The 18871-nt window shown below is 37.8% G+C and overlaps 1 protein-coding gene across 1 annotated transcript in view; it reads left to right on the top strand.

Annotated features, from left to right (window-relative positions):
• The window catches only part of mgat4a (alpha-1,3-mannosyl-glycoprotein 4-beta-N-acetylglucosaminyltransferase A), a 59787-nt gene that overhangs the window by 26079 nt on the left and 14837 nt on the right, over positions 1 to 18871 (top strand). Inside the window, exons 5-8 of the mRNA XM_079882360.1 lie at positions 8136 to 8269; positions 13282 to 13328; positions 13415 to 13528; positions 17626 to 17701. Of these exons, the coding sequence (XP_079738486.1) occupies positions 8136 to 8269; positions 13282 to 13328; positions 13415 to 13528; positions 17626 to 17701 (371 nt within the window). The remainder of the gene's footprint in view (positions 1 to 8135; positions 8270 to 13281; positions 13329 to 13414; positions 13529 to 17625; positions 17702 to 18871) is intronic.

An 18871-nucleotide genomic window follows, 5' to 3' on the forward strand; every position in this document is an offset into this window, starting at 1 on the left:
TTACAAATTAGACGCTTTGCAGTTGTTACATAAATGTTAAAGATTTTATTTTGGATGTGTTCATTTTGATTATATTGACTGGGTTTATAAAAGTTTATAAAATTGAAAGGATCTTTGCTTGGTCATGCAATCAGAATTCATAAGCGGTTAAGATTTAAAGGTGACATTATTCCCCTTTTCACAAGATGTATTATAAATCTATGGTGTCCCCAGAATGTGTCTGTGAAATTTCAGCTCAAAATAAAATCCATTTATTATAGCTTGTCAAAGTTGACCCTTTTTGGGTGTGAGCAAAATCACACTGTTTTTGTGTGTGTCCCTTAAAATGCAAATGAGCTGCTTTTGAGCTGAGGTCTTTATAAGACAGCTGTGACATTTTTGGTCAAATAGTGTTCTGTGCTCGTCTGTGCAGCCATTGACGGGACAGTTTGCATTAGGGATGTCCCGATACCACTTTTTCACTTCCGATACCGATACCGATGCCGCAGCTTTGGCTATTTGCCGATACCGATATCAATCCGATATTTTTATTTTATTCTTGAACTAATACTAATAATAATAAAATATAATGGAAGCACTTTGCTCAATTAGCCACATAAAAACATCTCACTCAAATGGAGAACAAATACTTCTCCAGTATATAGTCCACAACAACAGTTGATAATGAAAGACTGCCAGCCTTTATTCAAAAGACCTTGAGATATGTATAACCTGAATGAATTTAATTTGCTTAATTTGCTATATTTCAGATCAATATATTTGTTTCCTTAAAATTTTAATTAACCTTAACTTTATTCTCATCTGAATTATAAATAATTTATTTCTGTATAAAATAATACTACTTTTAAAAACACATTTGATTTTATTTTTTATTCAATGTAGAATGTGTAACTTAAAAATAAACAGATTAGTGCTCTGTTTTAGGACAAGAAATGAAAACCAATGCAATGATGAATGTCCAAAAGATGAGATAATTTTTGCTTTTAAACAGCTCGTGTGTGTGTGTGTGTGTGTGTGTGTGTGTGTGTGTGATTTTGGTTGGGTGACAGTTACAGTTTGACAAGAGTTGACAGTTTGACAAAAGCACAATGTTGTGTTTTACACAAATATAAGTAGGCTAAACACTTTTTGCATACACTTTTTCCTGTATGAAAATGACGGAGTATGTTTTTATGTTTCCACTGTTCGATCGCGCCCGTGCCTCTCTCTCTCTCTGACACACACACACACACACACTCCAGCATTGCAATCTTGACATCGCAGCCTGTTAATTTTGCTGCGTCCAAACGCGAATAGAGCGTCACATTTGCGTCTATCGCGTCTAGTTCGATGCTTGAACAGTTTGAATCCATTCGCGCGTCCAAAGCGAATAGGACGCGCCGCGCGCGTATAATGATAAAGTGAGCGTTTGAAGCGATATAGACGCGCGTTCAGAGCTAAGGCGGGCTACAGATTAGGTGTCACTAAAGAACCCGCATATGCGCGTATCTAACAGTAACGTTAGTTCCGTATTACATTAATTAATGTGCACGCGAGATTTATTTATTTTTATACCATGGGCTGTTTAAATACTCGATTCTGATTGGCTGGAAGGTGTGCAGTAAAACCGTTTAATGCACAGGTAGTTCCAGTCAGTTTGATTACAGTTCGAAATTAATCCGCTACATTGGTAACCATAGTAACACAGATACACTTGCAAGCAGAGTGAGAGACGCATATGAAAACGTTTAGGTAGGCTAAATGGATGATTTTTGAATATCGTTTAATTTGTATCAGTGTTGCCTGTCATTCATAAATAATTGTAATAAATCCATTAAAGAATCATTAAGTTAGCTATATGCTTAAGCAACGAGGGGACTGTAGCTGCTAGACTTTAAAGAAGAGATCGACGCACACAGGTAACTCGCGCACGCATCTCTCTCTCTCTCTCTGTTCCTTCTCCTTCAGTTCTCTGTCTCTCTCTTTTAATAATTAATTTAAATAAATGTGAATTCATTCAAATAAAAGCAATCCGATGGCTCTACTTTATTTAAAGCGGACGGAGTGCAAGAACTTAAGAAATAACCGTCATTTTTACACGTCTGTTAAAAAATTACACTGTAAACATCAGTTACAGCTTTAACTTATTTTTAACTTGGCAAATAACCAAGGTATAAGCGGGATAATCCACGGCTAGCCATGCATTAAAGAATTTAAATGCACTTCGTAGAGGCAACCACCCTCCGCTTCGCGTCGGGTGGTTCTTCGCCTCTACGTCGTGCATTAAAATCCTTTAATGCATGGCTAGCCGTGGATTATCCCTTACTTATACCGTGTATTCTCTGTGTAAATCCATGCACCGAACGTACGTTCAGTACGAATACGTACCGTTCCACCCCTAGCTGCTAATGGGTATCGGATCATAGGTATCGGATAAATTTTTTTCTCCCCTCCGATATCCGATCTAGCGTTTTGGGCCAGTATCGGCACGATACCGATGCCGTGGATCGGATCGGGACATCCCTAGTTTGCATGCTTTGTTCAAACTTTTGCCATTGCGTTAGAACTGGTTACACTGTTGTAAACCAAATGGCGGCACTGTGGTTGGAAACAGATTAAGATTAAGATTAAGATTTGCAGATTAAGGGGCGGTAATATTATAATAAGATCCCCTTTCTACGTCAGAAGGGGAGCGAAATCTGATCGGCTTATTTTTTGACATGCTTGCAGATAAAGGCTTACCAAAACAAAATTACTGGGTTGTCACTTTTCACGTTTTCTGGGTTGGTAGATGCAAAAAATGGAAACAAGTCAGATTTTCATGAAATGTCACCTTTAAAAACTCCTGTAGTCTGAGCCCGGCTTTAGCCAAGTTCACTAGACAAATGTTAATCACTGTAATGGCCTTGTTAAGAGCTGTCATGTGAGATTTGTTTTTCACCCTCCATTTCTCACGTTTTCAGCCAAGCAGCGGGGTGTTGCGGTCTGCTGTGTCCTTGCTTGTCGTATTGTGTTACACGCCTGTTATCTACAGGCTGTCACAGGCCCGGGTCAGTGTGTCAGAGCTGAAGCTGCAGCCAGCGGCCCTGAATGGAGGCCCGGAGACCTTTTGTCCCTCCTTCACACACCCACAGCAGGCCTATCAGATTCTCATTTGAGGAATCAAGCCCTCCTGGGTTCAGCGAGGGTTATGGAGAGGACAGTTGTAGTACGGGAAGAAAGAGGACATGAACGAAAAAGAAGTAATGGAGGAAGCTGCAAGAATGGGAATGGGACTTCCGAAACTTGATTTATACTGCAGTCTTGATTTTGAATCAGTGGTTTAAAGCAAACTGGTTTTGCTTTAGAACCCAGATTTTACATCAGACACAAAGCAAGAACCCAACACACTTCCAGAATTGTTCATAATTCAAAAGTAAGAAAAACATTTGTTACACTGAATCTACAATTTGAGTATTAGATGACCGCAATCTGATGAAGGTTAAAGTTTACAGTGTAAAGTTTACAGCTTTCTTTAAAAATACTAATCTAATAGTATTGTTACATGTAAATTGAATATTTGTCTTTCATACAGTACCTGTCAAAAGTTTGGAAACATAAAAAAAAAGAATGTTTTTGCAAATAAGTCTAACCAAGGCTGCATTTAATTAATAAAAATACAGTAAAAACAGGAATATTACTATATATAAAATAACTGTTTTCTATTTGAATATATTTTAAAATGTGATTCATCAGTCTTTAGGGCCACATGATCCTTCACAAAGCATTATAATATGATGATTTTCTGTATGGGTAACATTTCTTCTTATTATTATTATCAATGTTGAAAACAGTTTGTGCTGCTTAATCTTTTGTGGAAATGGTGATACTTTTATCTAGACTGGGTAAACCCAGCCATTCGTTACGGCTCTGTCCAATTCCTTTTAGCCTCTCGATGATGCTCAATGGCTTCTTTTTAGCACGTTGATATTAATAATGATAAATGTTTCTTCAGCAGCAAATCGACATATTAATATGATTTCTGAAGGATCATGTGACACTGGAGTAATGATTATTGCACTGGAGATGATAATAATTTAAGTATATTCAAATGAGAAAACAATTATTTTAAATTGTAATAATATTTCATAATATTACTGTTTTTACTGTATTTTCGATTAAATAAATGCAGCATTGGTGAGCATAATATACATCTTTCATAAAAAAAGTTTCCAAACTTTTCACAGGTACGGTATCTTTACATTTTAATGTTATTGTTAATCATTAACATTGACTTTGAAACTGCCAGGTAAACTGGCAACATTCTAAATGCACAATTTATTTTCCAGCTCAACACATGAACAAACACAGGACTAAATATAAAAATATGAAATCATTTTCTCCTCTCTTTGAGTTGTCAAGCCTATTTGTTTTTCTTCTGTGTGCACACATATGCGGTTAGTTGCATTTTGCATCACTTTCCACAACAGTACCAGTGCAGACATGCACCGATGTGCAACACATTTCTGGATCACACCCAGTTGAGAACTACTGGATCACTTAAGAACTACCGGATTCAATTATCACAAATTAACCAAATACACAAGATTGGAAGACGAAATGTAAAAGTTTAAGAATCGCTTGAATGTTAATGTGCATATTGTGGGTTCCATGTCCCCCTCAATGTCTATAGTGGTTGCTTGATTGGCTGGAATTTTTTTTACTGGCGAAGTGACCAATCCACTGATCTGGCTAGTCGATACCATAAGCCTGGAGCTGTCGTGCTCTTTTGTGGTGAGCTTTATTTTGTTCTTGTTTGTATGACACATTGTACCACACTATACTGTATCAGGCGGTATGTGGGTTAACGACAGATGAGTTAAGTCAGCGTCTAGATGGCTTTATTACAAGCGACATCCTATGCTGGGACAGACTGCAGTGAATGACAACAATGACGTTAGAGAATGTCAAAAAAAACCTTGTGTGACTGACCTCTGTCACACGAGGAGGGTGTTTTTCTGAGCATATAAAAAGAGTGAGAACTCGTTGTTTTTGGACCGGTGAAGCCCACCCATGCTTTATGCCCGCCTCCTCCAAACCCACAGATGGACCTCCCCTACTGGCTAACAGTAATCTCAGCCGCCTCTTCCACGCTGTCTGTGTGGCAAGACTGCGTCTGGCTCTGGCTCGTGCCCATGCCAGCGGTCCCTCTCTTCTCAATGAGATCGTGGCTTAGGAGAGGATAATTTTTGAGCTGTAAATGGGGACATCTTGTTCTGTCCAGACCTTAGAGACTGTATTTCTCACACTCATCGCCACCCCCTTATCGATGTAGACCTAGGGGTTTGTAAACAGTTGAAAAGTCAAGGGCCCATGGAGGAGATCTATACAAATATTTATGACATTTGTATGAACATTATTGAATGGTCTAATAAGCATTGAGTCGATGACAAAGATGAAGAAAAGGAAATTAAATTTATGGTGTAACCAAGTAATGTCATATTTCTTTTAGTGCTATCAAATTGATTAATCACTATTAATTGTATCAAACAGTTTTTGTGTATTTAATATATGTGTGTATAAATATGGTTAATGCCTTTTAAATCAGAACTAAAAACATCTAATGAATGAGCTTCATGCCATTCAATATGTGATGTAATGCTGTTAATTTTTGTAATTTAAAGTTATCATCAATCATTAATTTTTTATTCTGTGTTTGCTAAGAGTCTGATTGGAGGGTCTCTGAACCTGCAAAGGTTGAAAACTCTTGATATACACAATGAGAAAGAGCGGTCTGACAAGTTTGAGAGGATTGTTTGAGAGACGCTCCCATTAGAAAATGAAAATGCTCAACAATACAGTGCTTCAGTGAAATCCCCTACTGTCTCAAACACTCGTTTTCTCCTCAGTAAGGCACTGTAACATCCCTGGAGACCGTCTGGATATAATTTGCCATAGTTTAGTCTCAAGGCACGTCGAGTGTTTGTCTCAAAGAGAAGCATAAAGACTTCACACCGCTGCTGAAGAGAGAAGAAAGAGCATTCTTGGAGAATGGTGCAGCTCAGCATCTCTTTATGTAACCGAGTGCTTGAAGGCCAAACGCTACTTTTGTGAAAGAGAAGATGTGGCGTAGGAGAGGATGACTTGTATTGAATGCACATTAACTTAAAACATGCTTCTTCTTTTTTTTCTACAAAATGCTCCTTTCATTTTTTTTCTTTCTTGGTGTCTCAGGTGCTTTACCTCTGTCTGATAAGCTTGTTCTCCCTCATGTGCGCTTTCTCTTTGTCTCTCTTTCATCCTCAACCTACTTTACTCTTTCACCACGTGGTGTTCTTTTTCAAAACACTCTTTTCTGTCTTCCAGTGGGAAGCAGTGCAAAACGGGGACATATTTTACTGTCTTCTGTTTGGTGCTGATGAAGTGTGACAGAGCTTCTGTCAGTCTGTCACTCAAATCTGCTTACACGCGCACACACACACACACACACACACACACACACACACACACACACACACACACACACACACACACACACACACACACACACACACACACACACACACACACACACACACACACACACACACACACACACACAGCAGCTCAATCCAGCACTCGAATGAAAAGTGCCCGTCTGTTGCTGACATTTTGTCTCTGTGCTTAATTTCTTTCTGGGTAAGCATGTAAATCACTGATATATTTTTTCTTTCTTTTTTCTATTTTTTTTTTCTATTCAAAGACCAGGTTTACTGTTTAAAAAAATTCCAGATTTATTTATTTTTGTAGTTTGTAATTTAAGAAAATACATAAAAAATTAAAAAATAATAATAATAATACAATAAAAAAACATGGAATGCATTATGGAATGTACACAGAGCACCACACATGACATGGGGTGGAAAAAAAGATATTATCGTGGCCACAAATTAAGAGTTTGTTCCCTCGCTTTAGTTAAACCATGGCCATGATTTAACTAAATTAAAATGAGGGAATGAATTAGTATAACACAGCCACGATTTAACAAAAATGTGGGAACAAATTAATCAAATGTATTTTGAACGAATTCTGACCTCGACGGATTGAGCAAAAGAAATGAACCTGTAGAACATTTCCACGTCCAAGAGTTAGTTCGAAGGTGTATACCAGCCAGACCGAACTTTAAAGTTCGTTTTGGCAAACTGTTTCTGTCTCCTAAAACAAACTTTTTTTTTGCCTGGTCACACAAGATCCTTTGTCGATTTTGCTTTAAAGGGGTGGTTCAGGATTTTCGACATCGGACCTCATTTTCAAGTGAGCCTGGTTGTTATTCATCAGTGGAGACAGTTTTCAAAAAAATTCATCCAGTCCTTACTTTTGGATAGTTCGCCTATGCTAGGCTAGCGCGAGTCAACGGTGCACGTTAGCCTGCCATTAAAAACAGTTTTACCCACTCCACAGTACACCAAAACCAAATAAATTATAATGCCAGACTATCGATGTAAATGTCTGTTGAGAGAATAATGTTAGAAATCAAACTACCCTTTCATCACATTGCATTAGTTATCATTTGTTCCCTGTATTTATAAGCAGTCTACAGCAGCGGCGGAGTGATATTTGGTTACCTAGGAAACCGAGAGAGCCGGTCCACATAACAATCACGCAAGTGTATAACCTGCCGCAGATAATTGAGATACAAGAGTACTTTGATTTCTAACATTATTCTCTCAATAGACATTTACATCGATAGTCTGGCGTTATAATTTATTTGCTTTTGGTGTACTGTGGAGTGGGTAAAACTGTTTTTAATGGCAGGCTAATGTGCACCGTTGACTCGCGCTAGCCTAGCATAGGCGAACTATCCAAAAGTAAGGACTGGATGAATTTTTTTGAAAACTGTCTCCACTGATGAATAACAACCAGGCTCACTTGAAAATGAGGTCCGATGTCAAAAATCCTGAACCACCCCTTTAAGTATATTGGGGTCTTTATTCTCTGACTGTATCAGGAGTCAGAATCTCCTTTATGTTCCTCTGAGATGCAGTACAATAGAGCAGAGTAATATTTGCCCTGGGCACCTTCATATGTGGACTTCACTCTTGTGCCACTGTGGAAACCCCCTCTGCATGAGTGCATGATGTTCTTGTGAATTGGGTTTATGAGCCTCGAATTGAGTTTTTGTTCTCTTTTCTACGCAGTTTCCATGGTGATGGGCATCCCCACGGTGAAGCGGAAAGTAAAGTCATACCTGTCAGAGACGCTTCATTCGCTCATCGATAAACTCTCGGCGGAGGAGAAGCTCGACTGCGTCATCATAGTGTTCGTGGGAGAGGTGAGCATTCTCGCGGTTTGAGGCGGTGTTTGTGTGCGAGCATTGTGGCTTGCTTTGTCTTCCTGTGTGTGAAGAAGTAGTTCTGAGGGAAATGCCAAGCCATGCTCACCACGCAAACAACAACGTTCTAATGGGTTAGTGACAACTGGGGGGAAAAGCATTTTAAGAACATTTTGTTTACTTTTGTTCAGTTTTAATAGGTTTGTGTTGCATCTCCACTTGATGTACTGAGACCATCATTGCCTTTGTGAATGGTTAAATTGGGTCATATCAACAGTTTGTCTGTTGTCTTGTTACCACCCGTGGAGGGGTGTGGGCGGTACACACTGAGAACAGGGGTCTTGATGCTTTCATGATGCTGTCTGAAGGGCAGAGTAAGAGGAGACATGCAGACATACCCGGCAGGATTTGTCTCTCGCTTCATCTGTTGCCACAATGTTGTACGTCTGAACACAGTGGTAGGGAAAAATTGTTCTTGAATTTAGTAAGTCTAAAAGTAGAGAAAGCATAGTGATATTGTTGAGTTATTTCTCTATATTTGTTGCATTTTTGATTGTACTTAATTTATACTTTGTTCTGAAATTGATTGGGTGGTCATTTGAGCCAAAAATACATTGTTGCCAGCTTAGCCGCCGAGTTATGTTTCTGCCAGTGGATGCCCACATTCCCCACGTGCAAATACATTCCCAGCCAAATACAAAACACATTTTTAATCACCTCTGTTTCCACGAGCAAATGATAACTGGGCTAATTATACACATACGCAACAAATGCCCCTTAAAACATTTTAATATTCTCATTACTCATTAATTATAGCCTACTGTTAGTTTTTCAAGAGTAGGCTACTGCCGTTTTTTTTCGTTCGATGGTGCGCTTGATGAATGAATTACACACAAGTTATTAGTGTCTTATTAAACAAGTTATTAAAAGCACAAATTGCAAATACATTACCAACCAAACAAAAGCACATTCTATCCATGAGTGTTGTCGCAAGTCACGCTCTCGCTGATATCTATACTACTTGATGATCAGTAGCGGTCAAGCGTGCCGCACAAGCCCTGAAAAGTGAAGCCAAAACGTCTCGATCGCCCCCCGGTGACTGGTCCTAGTATAGGTCATAAGCCCCGCCTCCCCGTGTTATTCAACGGGACGTGAGACCAACTAAACAATTAAATTACACTTCAAATATCTTTTTCCAAAGGTGGTTTCTTTCATTTGCTGTTGTTTTTATCACGCTGATGTAAGTTCAAGTGTCTGTTTCAAAAATAAGTTGGTTTTTAGTTAGTTACGTGATGCGGTGGTGTAACGTCATGATTGACAGCTGTGATTGACAGGTTCTCCGAGCGAAGTAGTCACTGAAGCACCAACGGACATTTTTTCGGGATCTTCGGAGGACTGAGGAGATTGTATTTACTTTATTTTAACAAGCCTCTTGTCATACTGCAATCAATTTTTAAAAAAGTGTGCAGAATGCACTCTCCCGACGAGAGTGAGGGCGGAGCGTTGATTTCACGGCTTTACTTCCTGCTCGCTACTGTGCAGACTCAAGTTCCAATATGTCAGCGCCATATCGGGACTCTGGCGGCTTCAGTTCTCATCAATGGAAGAGAGCGAAGGGGCGTCGTCCATCTTTTTTTACAGTCTATGGTAGCGGTTCACAAAATTCATTACATGGATGTTCTCTTGTGTTACAATAATGCACTAGACATTTGTCATTAAAATAACGCCATAGAAATGTCCTCGAATGACCTATAAAAATGAGAAGAAAGTCTATTTAGTTTATTTTATTATATTTATTTTTTTTGCTTAAAATGAAAGTATATCTTGTGTTTTTGCGTGCTTGGATCGACGCTTATGGTTGCCAGGACTATTTACCTACATAGATTTTTCACAGAAATCTTATCTTTTTATTAAGATTGATTAAAAATGACAGTTAAGACATTTATAATGTTACAAAAGCTTTCTGTTTCAAATATTTGCTGTTCTTTTAAACTTTCTATTCTTCAAAGAATCCTGAAAAAGAAAATGTGCCATGGTTTCCACAAAAATATTAAGCAGCACAACTTCTTTCAAAAACATCAACATATAATTGATCTAATTAAGGACATGACCTTACATATTATATATTAAAATGTAAAAATGTTGGTGGTTTCCAATAATTACTAGTAGAGCCCGACCGATATGGATTTTTGGGCGCCGATGCCGATACCGATAAAAAAAAGCCAGATACCGATATATCGGCCGATATTATTTATGTGTATATTATAATACAGTAGCAATATTATTTATGTGTATTATAGTACAGTAAGTTTTGACACACTTTCCAATTGGTGTGTACAAACTTTTGATGGATACTGTATATAGAATACACAGTATAAACAGAATAAATATATAAACATTTTGCAATGATAACTCAAATGTGGTGATTAAACACTTGTGTGACAAAGATATGTAATGGAGGCATGGTGAATGATAGAATGAGAATTTGAGCTGTAACCAAACTAGTTTGCATTGCATTTTATATTATATTATATTCTAAATACTGTTGCATAATCTTCACTAACGACTTTGTCTTTTAATTTAGTCACGTTATTTAAAACATAACTTGTATCAATAAATATATCAAAAGTGTCACTGACAAAACCTTATCTTCTATTTTTAATCTTAATTTCTCTAATATCTACCAGTGGAGGAAGAACTCAGATTTTTTTAGTAAAGTAAAATTAATAATATCATAATGAAAACGTTTATAATTACATATGTACAGTAGTTTTATACTATTTTAAATAAGTAGTAAGCAAAATGTACTAAACGTGAAACTAGGCTATAGGGCTGGACCCGAATATTCGAATATTCGTTCGGTGGGTTGGTATTCGATTTGAAAATTTGACATTCGAATTATTATTATTATTTTTTTTTTCACATCTGGGATCCCCCGCGAAACGGTTCTCATTTGCGCTTGAATAAGGCCGGCGACACACTGACTGCGTGGCATGGCCGTTATTATTTCGGCTCCCATGTTAACAGGTTGGAGTTTGCACACTGCCTGCGTGAGACACGCGTCTCTCAGGCGCGGCTCGAGCCACGCGGAAAACGTATGCATGCTAGAAATAGAACCGACGCCTTAGTGTTCCAGCAACGGGAGTGTTCTCTGGCTAGAGCTCAGAACAGCGGAGTTTGTATGGACGAAGTGCATGCCTGAGCTTGTGTTTTGGATTAAGCTGTGTTGCTTTGACATTGTGGAAAATAGAATAATAGAAACAAAATGTATTAGCCTTTTTACCCGTTATTATCAATCTAAATTAATCTCGTTTTTTAATTTAACTTAATTTCGTTTTTCTTTATTTAAATTTCGTTTTTTCTTTATTTAAATTTCGTTTAATTTCTTTATTTAAATTTCGTTTTTCTTTATTTAAATTTCGTTTTTCTTTATTTAAATTTCGTTTAATTTCTTTATTTAAATTTCGTTTTTCTTTATTTAAATTTCGTTTTTCTTTATTTAAATTTCGTTTTTCTGTATTTAAATCTACCCTTTACTGTGTCAGTAATTTTGTTAGTCAGAAAAATATTAGACTACCTTAAAAGTATTGCTTCATTTAACAGACCTGTGTGTGTGCGTTTTATATCACTAACAGTGTCCGTTCTCGGACGCGTTCTCTGCCCGCGTGAGGTGCGCCGCTTCCCGCTCGCGCTGTTCTGTAGTTTACTAAAAGTGTATTAATTCTGAACGTGTCGCGTCTCGCGTATCCATCTGGCTACTTTTACTGCAAAATGGCCCTATATAAAGTGTTATAATTACATAAATTATTGGAATATTGCTTGATGTTGTAACAGAATGAGCTTTAACACTGTGTCTACACCTGATGCGGCTGTTATTTTTTTGCCACTTTTGCCAGTTCTTTGTAACAGCTTTTAGGTGCTTTATTGGCAGCGCCATCCTTACATAAATCACTGCACGCTGCATTTTTTTAAATATTAATTTATCGGCCGTTATAAATGCCGATACCGATAGTTAGGAAAATGCCTAATATCGGCCCGCCGATATATCGGTCGGGCTCTAATTACTAGTGTTTGTTAGTAATACAAACTTGTTTTTATATAAAAAGAGGCGTTTTTTTTCTTTCGAAGTTTATAATCATTCATAAGTTATATAGTAATTATAATCAGAGAATGCAGTTACTGTGTTGCAGTGGGCTTTTCTACAAACATCCTCTTGTACACTGGACAAAAAGACACGTTGATGTAATCGTCAACATTGCTTTGAGTTGCACTGTTTATGTTAGGGTTGCAGAGGTATACCAGTCTCACTGTATATCATGGTATGAAATTTGATGGTTATCATAACATGGCATGTACATTTGCTTATCTACAGTATTGGAAAAAAGGCAACCAGTAGAAGAGAACAAATGATTGGATTAATCGTTATATGGAGCCTTGCACAGTGTTTCGATGCATTGCCTGTCTCTGCGTAATAAATTCAGTTAATTTCCTCCAGTTTTTCCTCCAGTGCTTGTACGGTATGTATCCGCCTCAGTGTCTGTGGGCTGTGGTTAGATCTGCTAGCTGATGTTCTTTGCGTGATCTGTCATCAGCTGCTCTCGTGGCTGTCTGGAACAATGGTATTTAGGTTCTGAGGGAACACCCAGTGGCAGTGGATCTAAAATGTGTTACCCTAGCACATGTGTGTGTGAGAGAAAGGATATCCCTTCCCACATCATCACGTGGTGTAGTCTGAACAAAATCAGTGAGAAAAGACAAATCATCCTCCTCACCAAGATAACAAACATCCCGGAGCAGTCACTCCAATTCTGGTATTTTTCCAGGCTGTCAGGCACTGCCGTTGTATTTACTTCCAGTTGTTACTCCACCTGTATTTTTGCCGAGCCTTTGCTTGTGTGTGTGTGTGTGTGTGTGTGTGTGTGTGTGTGTGTGTGTGTGTGTGTGTGTGTGTGTGTGTGTGTGTGTGTGTGTGTGTGTGTGTGCTGACCAGTTCTTTGTTTGCTTCCTCACAGACAGACGTAGATTATGTAAACAGTGTGGTTGCAGGCCTTGAAAAAGAGTAAGTGATGTTTTCTTTTGCCACTTCCTCAAGTTATGGTTAAGATACCTTGCTAACCGTTGTTCTTGGCTATCGTTGTCCATAAGGTTCTACACAGAACTGAATTCTGGGTTACTGGAGGTCATATCTCCCCCTGCCAGCTACTATCCAGACTTCAACAATTTGAAGGAGACCTTTGGTGACTCGAAGGAGAGGGTGAAGTAAGTATTCAGGAAATATTATCCCCTACAGTAGCCAGATACTTAGAAAGAATGTACATACTTCTGGTTGTGTAAGTAACAGTTCTCTTGTTGCGTACATCTATCTAAATGTATTACCTACAATTGACTAATTTATTACCTGAAAATTGCAACATACACTGTCATTCAAAAGTTTGGAGTCGGTGAGATTTTTTAAAATGTTTTTGAAAGAAGTCTCAACAAGGCCTCATTTATTTGATAAAAAATACAGTAAAAACAGTAATATTGTGAAATATTACAATTGAAAAGAACTGTTTTCTATTTGAATATATTTGAAAGTATAATTCCTGTGATAGCAAAGCTGAATTTTCAGCATCATTACTCCAGTCTTCAGTGTCACATGATCCTTCAGAAATCATTCTAATATGATGATTTGATGATTACTAGTGTATTATATTATATTATATTATATTATATTATATTATATTATATTATATTATATTATATTATATTATATTATATTATATTATATTATATTATTTGTTTTCAGGATTCTTTAAAGAATAAAAAGTTCCAAAGAACAGCATTTATTTGAAAACAACAACAACAACAAAAAAAAACATAATAAATGTCACATTTTATCAATGTAATTTTATCCTTGTTAATAAAAGTATTAGGGCCAGATTTACTAACAGCTTGCTCCAGCACAAACCCTCTTTTGCATTAAAAAACTACTGGCAGGATTTACTAAAGACACACAGTGAGGAATTAGCGCTGAAAAGGCATGGACACGGTTATTTATTTCAGCTGACCCTATTGCATATGCATTTGTAGGAGTTTCCCTTTCAGACGCAACATGTATGGGAGGAGAATATTTAAATGAATCACGCAGGGTGATTTACTAAGGTTTGCGGTTGTCAATTTGCTGGTATTTGCACCATTATTTACCACCCCAAAAAAGCACGCTTTAAACCAGATGTTAACTGTTAGATTGTGTTGGTCATTATAGAGATGATCCGGCTGTGTTGGTGTTCTTTAATTTGCAGTAGATCACGAGCAGAACTTTCCACTCTCATCTGCGTTTTTGTGGAATTGTGCTCTCATGCTAATTTTCACCGTTTAATAAATCTGGTCCTTAATTTCTTTAAAAAAAATCTTTTGAACAGTAGTATGCATGTTGTTCTTTTTTCTCCCTCAAAAACATGCCTATGGATAACTGAACTTGAATTCTGTAGCGAGTAAAATAGTAAACATATTTTAAACTTTACTTTATATAAACTATCATAATTAAGCTTCCTCAAAGTCATCACTCTTTGTCTATACACAATCCTTGAGTTGAGATGCAAGGACAATCTTTGGTCTTTGCAAAAAGATGTCATTTGTATTTGTCGACAAATATAGTTTTAAGCATTTACATAAAAATGTAAGATCAAGAGAAACATAATTTCAGTCAAGCGTGTCAAACGTTTGACTGGTGGTGTGAATAGGTGTTTGTGGTCTGTTGTTTTGTTGCGCTACCCATCGGGCGTCGCTGCGGTGGGTGTGCGTGACAGTATTTATGCGCATAGAGATTGTGGGCAATTTTTGTGGTGAGGGTGAAATAAAGTTTTGATTGGACCGGATCTCCTATTTCAGTTCCAGAGTCAGAGATGATTTACTGTCACAAATGTGATTAGGGAGGGAGAGCTGTCAGAGAGAGAGAGAGGCATTGCAGATTTGTTGTGAGACAGGAAGTGAGTAAAGCTCAAGGTCAAAGACATCAACTCCTTCACTCCCTCCTTCCTCCTCTCTTTCTCTTTCTTTCTCTACCCTAAAAGGACTCCTCTTCTCATCTCTTCCTAAATCTTTCATCCACAGCTGTCTCAATTTAATCTCAGTCACTCTGGGTATCTCTTTCTTTCTTTCACTGCCTCTTCTATCTCTTGGTGTCACGCTCCCTCGTTCATAACTTTGATTCTGTGTGTGTTGTCACAATTGAAAAATATTCTGTGCCAATGCTGAATATTATTATTTTCAAAACCAATTTAAATGCCACAGAAATATTCAATAGCAGTGAATGTGCTATTCAACACTGCTTTATTTAAATTAAATGGCAATATAACAAATTAAATAAAATCAGTGCTATGTAGCCTTCGACTATTTCTAAATTAAGTAAACAACTTTTTCAAGTAAACAATTATTTATTTAGCTAAATGGCAATTAATTAGTAAAAAATGAAAGCAATATGTGATTTTTTTTTCTCTTTTTCAAACAATATTATCCAAACTACTGTTCAAAAGTTTATTTTTTATAGCGCTTTTTACAATATATATTGTTTCAAAGCAGCTTTACAGAAAAAAAAAGTATTTTTATTCAGCAAAGATGCATTAAATTGATTAAAAGTGACAGTAAAGACATTTAGAATGTTACAAAAGATTTCTATTTCAAATAAATGCTGTTTCTTCAAGTGTTATGGAGACATTGCCGCATTTCTTCTGGATTTAGTCTGTCTCAGTTTTTTCATGTAATCACATACAGACTCGATGATGGTGAGATCAGATCATACCGGCTGTTGTCAGACTCCTTGTGCATACACAAATCTAACTGGATTATTGCAGTTATTGGCAAAAGGAATGTTTGGAAATGTAAAGTGATATTTCCTACTGGATGTCAGGATGTGAAGAGACTTTCAACAAGCAAATGTTGCCTACCCTGCCTTTAAAGTAGCCTAACCTGGTTGCCTTAAAACTGAGTTCATTTGAACTAAAAATTTGAGTTGATACAAAGAGATTAGTTTATTCAACAGAAACTCAAAATATTAAAGGGTTAGTTCACCCAAAAATGAAAATTCTGTCAGTAATTACTCATCCTCATGTTGTTCAAACTCCGTAAGACTTTCGTTCATCTTCAGAACACAAATTAAGATATTTTTTGATGAAATCTGAGAGCTGGCTCACTGCTTCATAGGCTGCTAGTTAATCGATATCTGCCATCCCAGAAAAGTTAGTAAAGACATCGTTAAAATAGTCCAAGTTACTACAGTGGCTCAACCTTAAGTTTATCAAGTGACGAGAATACGTTTTGTGGGCAAAACAAAGCAAAAATAACGACTTTATTCAACTATTCATTTTCTTCTGTGTGGGCCTCTGAGTGAGTTCACGTAGTGTAACAGCGCAGCGCTTCTGGGTTGTACGTCATAACGTATTGGCCAGCATCACACGCATCACACACATGACCAGCGTCGGCCAATAGTGAGCCTACGTTCTGACGTACAACCCAGAAGCGCTGCACTGTTACACTACGTCAACAGCTTAGGATAATGACATGGAAGAGAAGAGATGGTTGAATAAAGTTGTTATTTTTTTTATTTCTTTTGCGCACAAAAAGTATTCTCGTCGCTTGATAAACTTTTGGTTGAGCCACTGTAGTCACTTGGACTATTTTAAACGTTGTCTTTACTAACTTTCTGGGCCAGCAAGTTTCAATAACATAGAAGCCTATGGAGGGACAGAAAGCTCTCAGATTTCATCAAAAATATCTTCATTTGTGTTCCGAAGATGAACGAAAGTCTTACGGGGGTTGGAACAACATGAGGGTGAGTAATTACTGACAGAATTTTCATTTTTGGGTGAACTAACCCTTTAATGTGTGTGTGTGTGTGTGTGTGTGTGTGTGTGTGTGTGTGTGTGTGTGATTTAAGTCTGTGATTTTGAGTTCTTATTCTATACCACAATCTCTCCTCTCATCCACTTATCTGAGTCAGATCAAAGGAAATGAGCTGCTTTGATGCACATCGTATTTAATATTCTTTTTGATTATTTAATCTATTTTCTGAACCCCTTACTGCAGAGGACGAATGAATAACAAAGGTTATATTGAGGACATGTGAGTGATGTGTTTTTGTTTGTAGCCTCAAACTGCCCTTATTTAGCTTTTGCAGTGTGTATGTTTCTGGTTCCTGTAACTGTCAGTCACATTCGTCGTACACCTGCCATCTAGAGTTTCACTCCTGGTCAGTTAGCTGACTCATCCACAGGCTAACTCCCACGTTCAACCTCGGCTTTCAGGCTACTGGACATGCACTGTGTATCTCTCTTTTTGAACATATTATGATGTATTGTATTTATGTTTCTTTGTAGATGGAGGACCAAGCAGAATTTGGACTATTCCTTTCTAATGATGTATGCCGTCAACAAAGGGGTCTATTATGTGCAGGTAATCAAATTACCAGTTTTAAAGATGAATTGTTTACACTACAAGTGTACCTGAACAGAATGACTTGTCATAAAGGTTCCCAAAACCCCTATCTGCTATTGTTTGGCAAACAGATCGTCCCGCCCCAAACTCACTCCTTTGGTTGAGTCGGTGTGGTTGTCTCAGGCTGGTCAGAATGCAAATAGAAACAGAGCAATGTTTTGAAAGCTTTAGTGTTTACACTCTTTTGGTAACGCAAGCTATGCATTGCTTGCTTATAGATCTTTCTGCATATAAAATATGTTAAAAATATTTGTCTCTGCTACAATTACATCACCTGTATGACGATCAAAACTGTCAATTGACAGCATTTGTGTCAGCATTTTGTCCATTTTGTGTGTGTGTGTGTGTGTGTGTTTGTGTATACACTAAAGAGCCAAAACATTATGACCACTCACAGGTAAAGCGGAAAAATGTTGATAATTTCCTAACAATGACACATGCCAAGATCTGAGTAGTTCTAGTTCTAGATTAAATGATTACTGAGCAATCAGTTATTGTAATCGATGTGTAAAGACCTGAGAGATTTTGTCAAGGGCTAAATTGTTATGGCAGGATGACTTGGGTCAAGGCATCTCTGAAAAGCCAAGCCTTGTGGGATGCTCATGGTCCGAGGATTGACAAACAATCGCTAACATGGCTTTGTGCGTCCAAGGCTCATTGATGCACAAGGGCAATGAAGGCTATTGTGGCATAAGTCACAGAAAATTTTAATGATGGTTATGGGAGGAATGTGTAACAACATCGCACCCTGCTGCGTAGCTGCAGACCGGTCAGAGTGCACATGATGACCGTCGAAAGCGCTTGTTCGATTGTAGAATGGTAACGCAAGCATCGGAAATGGACCTTGGAGCAGTGAAAGAAGGTCGTCTGGTCCAATGAGTCCTGTTTTCTTTTACATCATGTGGACAGCCATGTACATGTGCGCCGTTTACCAGGGGAAGTGATGGCACCAGGATCCACTGTGGGATGACGACAAGCCGCTAGAGGGAGTATGATCCACAATGTTCTGATGGGAAACCCCAGGTCTGGCTATTCATGTGGACGTCAGTTTGACACGTGCCACCTTCCTAAACATTGTTTCAGACCAGGTACACTCCTTCATGACAGGTGTGTTCCCTGGTGGAAGCG

The sequence above is a fragment of the Squalius cephalus genome (assembly GCF_949319135.1).
Source record: "Squalius cephalus genome assembly, chromosome: 9".
Taxonomy (NCBI): domain Eukaryota; kingdom Metazoa; phylum Chordata; class Actinopteri; order Cypriniformes; family Leuciscidae; genus Squalius; species Squalius cephalus.